At 43.7% G+C, this 12,665-nt stretch overlaps 1 protein-coding gene across 1 annotated transcript in view; it reads right to left on the bottom strand.

Moving 5' to 3' along the window:
• Positions 1 to 12,665, bottom strand: part of MYO1D (myosin ID) — a 178,239-nt gene that overhangs the window by 128,820 nt on the left and 36,754 nt on the right. The window contains exons 2-7 of the mRNA XM_061588024.1: positions 11,563 to 11,771; positions 11,127 to 11,220; positions 8,475 to 8,640; positions 6,398 to 6,451; positions 4,654 to 4,749; positions 2,511 to 2,627 (exon numbers count right to left, since the gene is read on the bottom strand). Of these exons, the coding sequence (XP_061444008.1) occupies positions 2,511 to 2,627; positions 4,654 to 4,749; positions 6,398 to 6,451; positions 8,475 to 8,640; positions 11,127 to 11,220; positions 11,563 to 11,771 (736 nt within the window). The remainder of the gene's footprint in view (positions 1 to 2,510; positions 2,628 to 4,653; positions 4,750 to 6,397; positions 6,452 to 8,474; positions 8,641 to 11,126; positions 11,221 to 11,562; positions 11,772 to 12,665) is intronic.

The following is a 12,665-nucleotide window of genomic DNA, read 5'->3' as shown; positions in this document are numbered from 1 at the left end:
GTATTTTAGTCTTCCCCAGACCACCTTGCTCCACAGGAGCTGTGCTACAACCATGGCCTGCTGGAGCTGACGGTGAAGGGGTGGGGATTGTGGTCTGGCTGAGAATCTAGATTAGGTTGGTTTTGGATTCTTATACTCTTTAGGGCATGGGATGAGGAGGCTGTGGCCCTCCAGATAATCCCATCAGCCCTAGCCAGCATGGCCAGCGGTCAGAGTTGATGGGATCTGTAGTCCAGCAACATCCGTAGAGCTGCAGGTTCCCCATCTCTAGGGCAAAAGAAGTTCCGGTTGCAAGGAAATAAGGGCACCTGGGCTGTTTCTTACCTTCCTTTTTATGAGACAACGGCATGGTCTTTTTCTTTTCTATTAAGATCTCTTCTCTGAAGAGATGACCACCACCCCTTTAAATAGTGCCAAGGATAAATCTGAATGTGATGCAGTATCCACATCCCAGAGGCTGTGGGTTACAGCAGAGGCTGCAACAGTCCTGGCTGAAAAGTGCATGGCATCCAGGGTGGCATCTGAGAGCTGTTGGTCCAGAAATTCTAGTTAAGATTATAGGGTTCTGTCATCTAACATCACAGTTCTAACCTTATCTACTCAGAAGTCCTATTGAATTTAATGGGGCTTACCCCTAGGTAGGTGGGGTTAGGACTAAAGCCTTAGTCCTTATGTTGCATAAGATCCTCTACTCATAGGAGAATGTCTTTAGAAAAGAAGGAAGATGAAGTGGTACTCAGGGACAAGGCAGACATATCATCATTTTTAAGGGCCTGATCTATTCCCACCCCACCCCCACTGGATTCTTTAAGGCAGGTGTCATTATCATCTACCTGTGTGAGTTTCTGCAAGACCTGCTCCCTGCATTTCTGGCTGATTTCCACCTGGCCTGGAAGGGCGGGGCCCTGTCTCTCTCCAGCTACAAAAGCAGCAACTGCTGAAGGAGCCAGAGACCATCTACCTGTGTGAGTTTCTGCAAGACCTGCTCCCTGCATTTCTGGCTGATTTCCACCTGGCCTGGAAGGGCGGGGCCCTGTCTCTCTCCAGCTACAAAAGCAGCAACTGCTGAAGGAGCCAGAGACCATCTACCTGTGTGAGTTTCTGCAAGACCTGCTCCCTGCATTTCTGGCTGATTTCCACCTGGCCCGGAAGGGCAGGGCCCTGTCTCTCTCCAGCTACAAAAGCAGCAACTGCTGAAGGGGCCAGAGACCATCTACCTGTGTGAGTTTCTGCAAGACCTGCTCCCTGCATTTCTGGCTGATTTCCACCTGGCCTGGAAGGGCGGGGCCCTGTCTCTCTCCAGCTACAAAAGCAGCAACTGCTGAAGGAGCCAGAGACCATCTACCTGTGTGAGTTTCTGCAAGACCTGCTCCCTGCATTTCTGGCTGATTTCCACCTGGCCTGGAAGGGCGGGGCCCTGTCTCTCTCCAGCTACAAAAGCAGCAACTGCTGAAGGAGCCAGAGACCATCTACCTGTGTGAGTTTCTGCAAGACCTGCTCCCTGCATTTCTGGCTGATTTCCACCTGGCCCGGAAGGGCAGGGCCCTGTCTCTCTCCAGCTACAAAAGCAGCAACTGCTGAAGGGGCCAGAGACCGTGTGTGTGTATGTGTGCGTGAACCTGCTGCTCGGGATGTCTATAGACTACTGGGGTTTTGTTTTGTATTATATGTTATATTTTACTCTATGTTATATTTTAGTCTATGTACGCCGCCTAGAGTGGCCGTTAATTCGGCCAGATGGGCGGCCTAGAAATAAAATGTTATTATTATTATTATTATCCTGTGGCAAAACAGCATCAAATAATAAGGCTCCTCACAGGAGTCTTAAGCTTCTCCTGAAGTCGAGCCAGCATCTAGCAAGCCTGTACTGTACAACGAGCAGACGGAGCCTCGCCCCGCCTCGCCCCGCGCAAGACGACACGAGAAGCAGGACAGTCAGAGGGTGGAACCACACAGGAGTCGGAGATTACGAATGAAGACCTTCTCTACTTAAGGTTCAGGTGCTGAGTCAACTTACTCCATAAGCTGCAGAGAATGCTTAGTTGCCTAGTTAGCATTAGTAGTGAGCCAGCCTAGTTAGGTCTATGAAACACACTGCTTTTGATGTAACCGTGACTCTAATAAAGCAAGAATTATTGCCAGTCTCACTTCCATCTCCTGTATCGGGCTCTGGGCAGGACACTACCTCGGTGAAGGGATTCTGAGATTTACTGACCATTCCTGGCCATTAAATGTGAGAAGCATTCAACACCTTTCCGGATGTAGATCCAATGTAAGAATTGCAACAGCAGAAAGCAGTTGTCTCTACATTTGCTTACTACTGACAGGAAACATTCCAGATTTGTGGAGAAATGAGTTCTCGTCTTCCAGTGCTGCAGCTCTGTCATAATAATCCTTAATCAAAACTGTCCCTCTCTCTCCTGATTGCTGCTCATATCAACATGAACACAACTCCCATGTCTAGTAGTCTAGAGACCCATTGCTATTGTTTACGGCATCCTCCTACTCACCAAATGAAGAATAGTTGCTAAAATTTTGTATACTGTCTGAATCTCCTCTGGTTCAAATCCAATTACTTTCATAGCATCAGCAACAGCTTTGAAGTCAGCACCATCACTGATAGAACACTGAAAAAAAAGCAGAAATAGCAAATGAGTCAGCTGTGGGTAATAACACTGCATGGTCAACATGGACACCAATGGTGCAATATTACACAAGAAAAAACATGGGGGCCATCTCTGCACTGGGCAAGTTGGAAAGAAAAAGCCCTGCAGATGCTGCATAATATTTATTCTGAAAATCCAAAATGCCCTGTGTGGTTTGACCTATCACTCCTCAAAGTCAATTTATCATCTAGCAGAATTCTATATCCCATATTTCTTTTTGTGTATAGTGAATACTTTTTAGGATGAGATTATCTGTGGGTGGGAGAGCCTTCAAATGACTCTTTTGTCATGGACAAGATCATTATATGATAAGGACAGAACTAATGGGATCATAAAATCTCCACAGGGGTGGGGGGATCTAATAGAATGATTTGCCCAAGAAGATATTGGACTGAATTGCAGCTAACTTTGCAAGCTCTCCTGTCAATGCCAGATTATGAATTTAGGCAGTATCTTTTATTCTACTCTCTCTTTTTCAACTAACATATCTGCTTTAGTAAAGGTCTATTGGTTTGTGCATGCTCTCTCTCTCATGCCCCCGCACACACAAATCCACCATCCTTTTATCTACTCACTGTACTAAAATCCTTAATCAAACCATTTTAACTTATGTTGACTGCTATAATATTTTGTTCATTAGTTTTCCTGTCTCTCAACTTAAGAATTTCAACTCTTTCGCACACTTAATTTTTCTTTCTTCACAATTCATGCTGCAATCTTGCACATACTTATGCAAACAAACACCACTGAACACAATAGGACCTACCTCCAAGCAAACAAGAATAGACTGCAAATGTTTCATCTTGATGTTATCTCTACAGAATGCCATCCAGTAGAGCTATTTAGGATTTTTAGAAGGCATATACAGCCTCCTATAAGTGAACTGCAGGAACTATCAGTAGCCAAGTGACCAATATGCAAAGCATTTTAACAAAAGTCACATGCATTTGCTCCATTTCAGGTTGCCACACTGTCTGCAGAGTCTGTACTAGAAGGCCACTTAGTTAAGAACATAACAGCCTGCTGGATCAGGCCAAACCATCCATCTAGTCCAGTATACTGTTCTCACAGCCAAATGCCCAATGGAAGCCTGAAAGCAGGACCTGAGCACAACAGCACTCTCTGCATGGTGATTCCCAGCAACAGGTATTCTGAGATATACTGCCTCCAACTGTGGATGTAGAACCTGGCCATCGTGGCTAGTTGCCACTGATAATCAATTGCAATTGTTTTTATGAATTTCAGCTGTTTTCAGCCAAGGACAAGTTGTGTGGAGAAATTAAAGCCACAATGTGCACTCTTAAGCTCTGCTCTACATGGTATATAGCACCTAATTATAGGAAGATAATTGGCATTTGGGGGAGGAGAGAGCTTTCCAATGCCTCAAAGAAGGCAGTTGTAACTATCCGTCTTAAGAAACCATCTCTTGACTCTGTTGAAACTGGGCAATTTTAGACCAAACTCATATTTCCATTTTGGGAGCAAGGCATTCAAGTGCGTGGTGGTGGTCAGAAAACTCTATAGACACTTTTGAACAAAACTGATTATTTAGATTAATTTCAATCTGCTTTGGGAAGTGAAAATGCCTTGGTCAACCTGGACATGATCTATGCCAGAATAAAGAAAGAGGGAATGGGATCTTGTTGATTCTTCCAAATCTTGTGGCTTGTTTTCACCAACCATAGTTAACTGCAGTTTGTCCGGGTTTGGACAACACAGCAAACTGCAGTTAATCCAAAACAGAAGCGCATGTGTAATCCCTCCCTGTGGCTCTGCTAGAATCCCCCTGGACAGCATACAAGCCCAAGGCTTGGTCTCATAATGCTAAACTATTAGCATAATCTCTAAACCAGCCTACTAGATTGGCATTAGTGCATAAATTCAGTCAGAGCTGCGCAGAGTATTACATAACACAATACAGCTGATCATGCCATAATTCAAAAGTACCAAGAAAGAGAGAGACCTCATAAGCAGCAAACACCCTCACCTTTAATTGTACTCCAGTACCAATATAGCTATATGCAGATAAATCCTTATGTAAATGTAAGGAGCGTAGAAGCTGCTCAGAACCTCCTTGGAGTAGCTGAAGAGAGAGTGTTGGAGAGTCAGTTGTCCAAATAAATGGCTTCTTTTTCAGTTGTACACTGTCATCATCATCAAAAACACTTAAAATGTTCTAAATGTTATAGAGCAGGGGTGGGCAGACGTCAGGTTTGTTGAATCTATTTTGTTACTAGAACCCCAAGATCTACCTACCAGAGCCATATAGACAGAACTAACAAACAGGGTTACTCCGAGCACATTCTGAGCTTAGGGATTTGTTTTCAACACCAATTTATGCGGAAAAGGCCTGTTTTGTTGACGTTATTGTTAGAAATATTAGAAACCCTTGCTGATCTATTTCAAGTGACCCAGAGATCTACCAGAATATCCTGATCTACTCCCTGCCCACAGGCTCAGAATCTAAACATAACAGCACAAAAGGAAAAATGGAATGGGGAGGGAAGAAGAAAGCAGGAACTGGAGCAGTTGCTCCTTCATTGATAAATAGATAAAGGCAGGTTGGTTCCCCCCACCCTCTTGGTGTGAAGTTCTTCCTGGCTGGCAAGGGTGCAGCCCTGGCCATGTACATTGGAGTAAATATTGTTCAATAAGATCTTCCACCTGGCATCTCAGAGCTTACTAGGACACCCTCCATTCAAAAAGCATACATGTCTCTCCTCCCCTGACCAAAGATGGGATCTGGGGTGAAGCAGTCTTAAACTAAAGGAGCAATTGCATTTTCTCTTGGATTCATGGCTTGGGTTGTGCTACACATGCAAAATCTCATTGTGGTATTTGAGAGTAGGAAAATTTATTTTTGGATCAGTATGACTGGCCATCCTGGGGTCATCTTGCCTGCCCTGTAAATGTGCACTGTGGTTCATTTATTCCATCTGAATTCATTTTACTATACTATTACTAGAATTTGAAAAGAAGGGGAGGAGAGAGGTTGAAGGAAGAATACTCCCTGCAGTTTTCAAAACAAGTTGTTGAAGATATCTTAAAAAGATGAGGAAATATTTGTCTAATTGATGGCACAAACCATGGCAGGATTGCCTCACTTCTTCAATGAAAAGACTGTAGAGGGAGGTTTTAGTAACAAGATTTACTGCCATAAGGCAGGAAGCTCTAAACAGGGGATCCTACAAGAGCACTTTCCAACTGAAGCTAGTTTATATAGGTTGTCATTTTGAAAAGGACTAGCCTAAGGGGCTACTTCCTGCAGCAGAAGAGTCCAGGACAGGCATCCAGTTACCTAATTGCTTGCAGAAACTGAACGCAAAACCATGGAGTATATGAAAATTATTTCCATCTGTACCTAGAACCAGCATCACCACCCCCTCCAACAGAAATGAAAACAAAAAAAACCCCAACTAGCATTAGATTTGGATGAGTGAGACTTGAAGAGCCTACTTTTGAGCAAGGGGTTGGAACTAATGGTCTGTAAGTTGCTCTCTAGAGTAAATGGCTGCACAAGTATGTGCAATATAACTATCCATGACTCATTAAGCATACAAAGTACACCCTGCACAAATTAGTAAACAAAGTGGGATGTAGCATCTCATGAGTATTTGACACACACTGAGAGACACTGCAAAAGGCAACCAAAGGGCTTTTCCTCTGAATTCAGAGGCAAATCATTTACATGGCTGCTTGTTTCACATCAACATACCCAGTTAACAGCTCACCTGGTAGAAGGAGTGAAAGCTCCGCTCTCCTGACTGCTGAACAATCACCCGTGACTAGGGAGAAACAAGAGGGGGAAATCTTACGAGGTGTCTTTGCTACCCAACAAAGCTTAGATCTCTCTACAAAAACATCAGGAGAGTACTAGCAAAGTTTTGGAAGACTCAGGACAGAACACCGGAGTGGGAAACCGTTTGCACAAAATTAAATACCATGCCAGATTCTTATTTAAGCTTGCCAAATTTTAATTGGCCTTTAAGTAGATAGAAGACTTACCAGGAATTCAGTCCTTTCCCCCATTTTGTGCTGCTAGAACATAAATTCAGAGGCTTGCAATACAACTGGAACACATCACCTATTTGCCTCAATGGACCTTAGATTTAGGACCACGGATGTAGCCCTACATATGTCCCATTGCTGAGCTGCCCCTTGCACAGCTGTATAAGGTCTTTCCAGGGAGCTAGAACTGCTGCTGCCATAGTCCAGGAAGCATGACCAAGCCACAGCACTCATGCACAGGGACAAAGTATCTTTATGTGGCAGCAGCAATGGGAATCTAGCATCCTCCTTTTCTATAATACTGCCACCATGCAATGGAGCCTGGATTGAAACTGCTAGTGAGCAATGGCAAAATATCTACAGTGCCAAGCTGTTAAAATGTTGATTACACACCCCATACATTCATTATTACAATGTAGAGTCCTGCTGAATAAGACCACAGTTCCACCTAAATCAAAATTCTGTTTCCATGTTGTCCAGACAGATGCTTTTGGTAAGCTCACAGCAGGGCATGAAGACAACAACCTTTCCCATTGTTTGTTCCCCAGCAACTTGCATCCAGACGCACACTGCCTCTGAATCCTGAAGCTCCAGTCAGCCATTATGCCCAATAGCTTGCAATACCTTGCATGAAATTATCTAGCTCCCTTTAAAGCCATCTAAACCAGTGGCCATCACCACATTTACTGGTGATAAATTCCATGAGTTAATTACGGCTTTGTATGACCCTACAGTTCCTCACAGGCTCAATTCCCAGATGCCATTTCTGAAAGCTATCTTAACCAAAATCTATCTCATCTCCTCTGTCAGGTGAGACCCTTCGCCCAGATTTCAACACAGCTTTAAGTACTGCAACTGAATTGCCCAGAGCACTTGAGCAGCAATTTCACTTTGCATTTACAATCCAGGTACAGGACAGTTTTTATATATTTGTTGAACCACTTAGGAGTTTTGAGGTAAGGTGGGATGGAATGCCCAAAGGGCTTGCCCAAGGGTTACTACTGGGCAGTTTAGATCAACAAAAAAGCTGGTTGAAAGAGGACAAATTGGGAGTCTATTATTTTCATTAGCATTTAGGTAATCCAAGATCTCAAGACTCTCCCAATATCCAGGGGCTATCCCAACGTAACCAAGTGGGTGAACTCCAAACATGCGATGCTCACCAACCCAACAGAATCTCTTTCACGGTTTAATTTGAGGGGGAAACCAACATCAATAAAATGCCTTGCAAGCCACCACAGTTATAATGGTTATCCCAAGTGTGTCACTATGAGCAAAGCAGCATATTAATACCAAATATGGAAGAATACAAGAGAGGGGGGAGGGGGAGGGAGGAGGGAGGGGGGAGAGAGAGAGACTGCTTACATTCATTTTGCAAATAGGCTTCAGGGCAACAAATGCAGATGCTTAAAAATAAAAGTCCAAAACACCAGATTGTCACAGAAATCTACAGGAAAGCCAGACAGCTCCTACAGTCACGCAAAGAAAAACAGTCCCATCATCCAGTCCATTTTTAAGTGAGGTTTTCGTCAACCCACTATTAAACATGTAATAGAAAGTTCTGTTACTGCCTCATGAACCTTTATTTTAAAACCATGCCATCTGCTGTGATTTTATTTTCTGGAAAGTTCTCTGTGTTACAAGCCAACTCTTGATTTCCCCCCCCTCCCCTGGGAGTAAGACATACACATGCCATGAGCTCTCCTCAGCAGATGCATAGAACATGATCCTTTTCATCATTTTTAAAATGAACCTTTGTCCATGAAAAATCATTATAGTTTACTGACAGGGCCACCTTACCTTTTCTAGCAAGTAATTGTTGATGTGCCCACCTATTGGATCTCCTTTGAAATCAAAGTTGATATCCATATACTTTCCAAACCGGCTGGAATTATCATTACGGTTGGTTTTGGCATTACCAAAGGCCTCCAGAACACAGTTAGATTTCAGCAGCATGTTCTTCACCCTTTGGAGAGCAGACATGGACAAATAGCAAAAGGAACAGGAAACCAGGTCTAGATGTGATGTATTTCTAAGTTGCATATCCACATGTTTGATATGCAAGCAGCTAAATGGCCACATTAGCTATATTGTGGGGTTAAGCAAGCTGTGCTCCTGTGACAGGCTGAACTGCAGAAGCCCAGAATGCATTTCAGCACACAGTTCCCCTCCGGCATGTGGTTCTATCCAGTACTATGGGACACTTCATTCTTTGTTTGCATCTAAATCTCACTCCATTCCAAATGTTTGGAAAGATAAATACAAAAATAGCCTGTTTGGCTCCAATATTACATATTTAAAGTTCCATCTCTTCCACAATAAAAGCCAGACCAAAGACTGTACACAAAAGGACTCTTGCACCTTGGCAGGCCTTCAAGGACAGGAGAATGCGTAGTCTAGGACAACCACCATGTGCCCTTAGTACCCAATTGTGATACAGAGATAATACCATGAAGCCACTGGGAGCAATCATTATGAGACTGGAGACATGCTGTGTTTCTGCATAACATCTGAATCAGAAGAGGCTATAACTGTTTTAAACCAGTGCCTGGATGCATGGCGGGCTGGATGATGGCAAACAGACCAAGACTGAATCCTGGTAAGATGGAGTCTTTGTAGGTGAGCGGTTTTCACATCAGTGAGTTGATCAGTTCTGGACAGGATTTGTAACCCCACTGAAGGAACAGGTGTGTACTTTGGGGGTGCTCCTAGATCCACCATTGTCATTGGAGGCTCAGGTGACCTCTGTGGTAGGCAGCGCCTATTATCAGCCTAGGCTGGTATGCCAACTACACCATTTCCTGGACAGGGATAGCTTAGCCACTGTGACTCATGCATGGAAACCTCAAGATTGGGCTACTGTAATGGACTCTGTGTGGGGCTTCCCTTTGGATTAGTCCAGAAGTTGCAGCTGGTGCAGAATGCTGTGGCAAGACTGTTGAGTGGGCCACCTGGATGTGTACATTTGTGCTGAGGGAACTGCACTGGCTGCCAATCAGCTACTGGGCCACATTAAGGTCTTGTTAACATATAAAACCCCGCACACCTTGTGTCGGAAGGCAGAGCTGGGGTCCCAATCCCGGGGAGCTGGATCCCGGAGAGTTGGGAGAAGAGTATTCGGATGGATGGCAGAGGGAAGGGGGAGGAACTTCCCCCCTTTGGAGCGAAGACAAAACAGAGGAACTGCCAGTGATAAGGTCGCTTAGCAACGGGGAGCCTGAGCCCTCCCTGGACATTCTCACGCCTCCCCCTCTTTCAGGCTCAGAGCAAGAGGGGGAAGAGGGAGGGCTGCTCACAGCCGAAAAGCGGGGAGGCAGTTTACCATCAGCCCCTCCCCTATCCCCCATCCTGGAATCGGAAACTTCAGAAGAGGAGGGGGTGATGCTTCCCCCCTCACCACGCACATGCAGACAGCTGAAAAGACAGGAGAGAAGGGGGGGAAGGCGGGCAGTACCTGAGGGGCAGTTAAGGAGGAGCGAAAGATTGCACGCCCGTTTGGCCCCTTCTTAAAGAACAGGCGGGAAGAAGTCCCTTGCTCTGTCAACTTTCTCCCAATGCCGCAGGACCTGTATCCCTGTATTGATTCATGAGAAAACGCAGTCTTTGTTTGGACATTACCCTAATAAAACACGAATTAACTACAATCGTTGGTCTGGTTCCCGAGTCACATCCTGGGCCTGACACCTTGAGACCAGGTTACCTAGAAGACCACCTGCCCCTGTACAAACCTGTAAGATCACTTAGATCATCTGGGGAAATTCTACTTGTTGCACTGCACCCTACAGAATACCACAGGGCAGTGACTCAAAAATGGGCATTTTCTGCTGTTGCTCCTGCATTGTGGAATGCCCTTCACTTTGCCAAAAGTGAAGCAGAAACCATCACTTGATTCAGATATTTTGTGAAGGCTTATCTTTTCGCCCAGGTTTTCCCTGATCCATAAGACTGGACCCTTTTACACCTCTGAATATTCTAAAATTGTTTTATTCACTTTTATATGCTTTTCTGTGTTTTTTATTTTGCTGTTTTACTGTCTTAAGCTGATATTTTGTTTGAATGTTTTAATGATATATTGCTTGTTTTTTAGACTGTACACTAGAATTTTGAAATGGTAAGCTGTATGTAAATGCTCTTAAATACATATGTACCTATTCACAATATTCAGAATATGTTGGAGGCTAATGGTAGAGATTATAACGGAACACAGAAAGCAGCAGTGCCAAAGAAATGTCACACTCAAGCCATTTTCAAACTAGCATCTGGAACTGTGCTCAGAAACCAGTAAGCCAGGTAGGGGGCAGTTGTGCCCTGTGCTGTCAGCTTCACCCCAGGCCTTCAGTCAATCCAACAGCAAGCTATTGCTGAACCTTTCAGATCATTATCCAAGGACAGCCCCATACACCATGTTACATTCAAACATGTTCACTCTTCCCAGGGCCATAGATGTCTCACCTTTCAACCTCGGCTCTCTGGCTTGGATTAGTAATGGCAGCTATGTATTGCATGATGTATTTACTTGCTTCGGTTTTGCCTGCGCCACTCTCACCTGAAGGCATGGACAGAAGAAAGGGATTCTAAGCTTTCAGAAAAGTAGTTATAAATCAGGACACACTTTACTCCGAGCATCCACTACACATGGAATTATAGCATTTTGCTGTTTGAGTCATTTCTAGCGTCTTTTCTCTCCCCATCCCAATAAAATATTTTTTTCTCCAATGGTTTTCACCCCCTCCAATTACCAACAGGAAACTATGGGCTGAAAACTTCATCCCAGCACTAAAAGAACCAGCACAATTGCAGCAAGACTAATTTCCTTTGCTTTAAGTTTTCAAACAGACTGTTAGAATGTCACTCAAGAAGAAGTAGGAGGTACCTCCCCCCAACACACCTGATATTACAATGCACGTGTCCTTTGAACGCCTCTTCATGGCTTTGTATGCAGCATCTGCAATGGCAAAGAGATGAGGGGGCCTCTCATACAGCTCCCGGCCTTTGTATTGTTCGATCATGTCACGCCCATAGATATTCAAGTTCTTGTAAGGGTTTACAGAAACAACCACTTCCCCAATAAAAGTATAGATCCGTCCCTTTTCAAACCTAGGCAGGACAAGACAAAGACAAAAGGAGAAGGACAATGGGGAGGATGGAAAAGGTTGGGGGAAAACGTTAACTCCAAACAGCATACATGAGTGTCTGTACATCAGCTGCATTTGATCATACCAGTTAGTCACTTGACTTAAGTATTTCACAGACAGAAAAAGTAATATTTGAAAACTTTTAAGGAAAACATATGTAGTACATTAGGAAGGATTATATGCACTGCATATGCTGCCAAGTTCTCCATGTAAACACATAATATTGTTATTAAGAAGCAGAATCAGGCATCTGAAGAACCAGTTTTTACTGCACTGAAAAAGATTCTAGCCCTCATGACAATTTTTAAAGGTTCAAAGTGAACATGTGTAACACGTTTTAATCACAGCCTTACTATGAGAACTGCTTATCTAGGCTCCAAATACCATCCCCACTATTCTGGAACACTTTCCAGAAGTACATTAGGCTAGCAGTAATATTTCAATATATGATACAGCAAGTGACAACCTGGACATTCAACAAGACTTCAAAAGTACTTCATTTGGGAAAAGTCAATTTGAATCAACAACATGTAAACAGCTGTGTAAAAAAACCTTAGGTAAGTCTAAATTATCAATGGAGACTGCTAACAAAAATATTTCACACACATCCCTGACCTAAGCACAAGGAAGGAAGGGATATTGGCTCATGTGATAATGTTGTCATTATAAATGAATGTTGTAAAACAAATCAGAGTGTAGGGCACATTTGCACACCTAGCTGGCATTAAAGCCACAAACAAGAAAGGCAATTTTAAAGATGAGGACGTAAAATCCATAGTAACTATAAACTCAAACAACTTTCTCATAACAAGATTCAGTACCAAGGTTGCAATCCATACTGATATGGGATTTCATA

This window comes from Rhineura floridana, chromosome 11 (assembly GCF_030035675.1).
Source record: "Rhineura floridana isolate rRhiFlo1 chromosome 11, rRhiFlo1.hap2, whole genome shotgun sequence".
Classification (NCBI taxonomy): Eukaryota; Metazoa; Chordata; class Lepidosauria; order Squamata; family Rhineuridae; genus Rhineura; species Rhineura floridana.
Note: the sequence above shows the minus strand (reverse complement) of the source record. Positions and strands in the feature narration are given on the sequence as shown.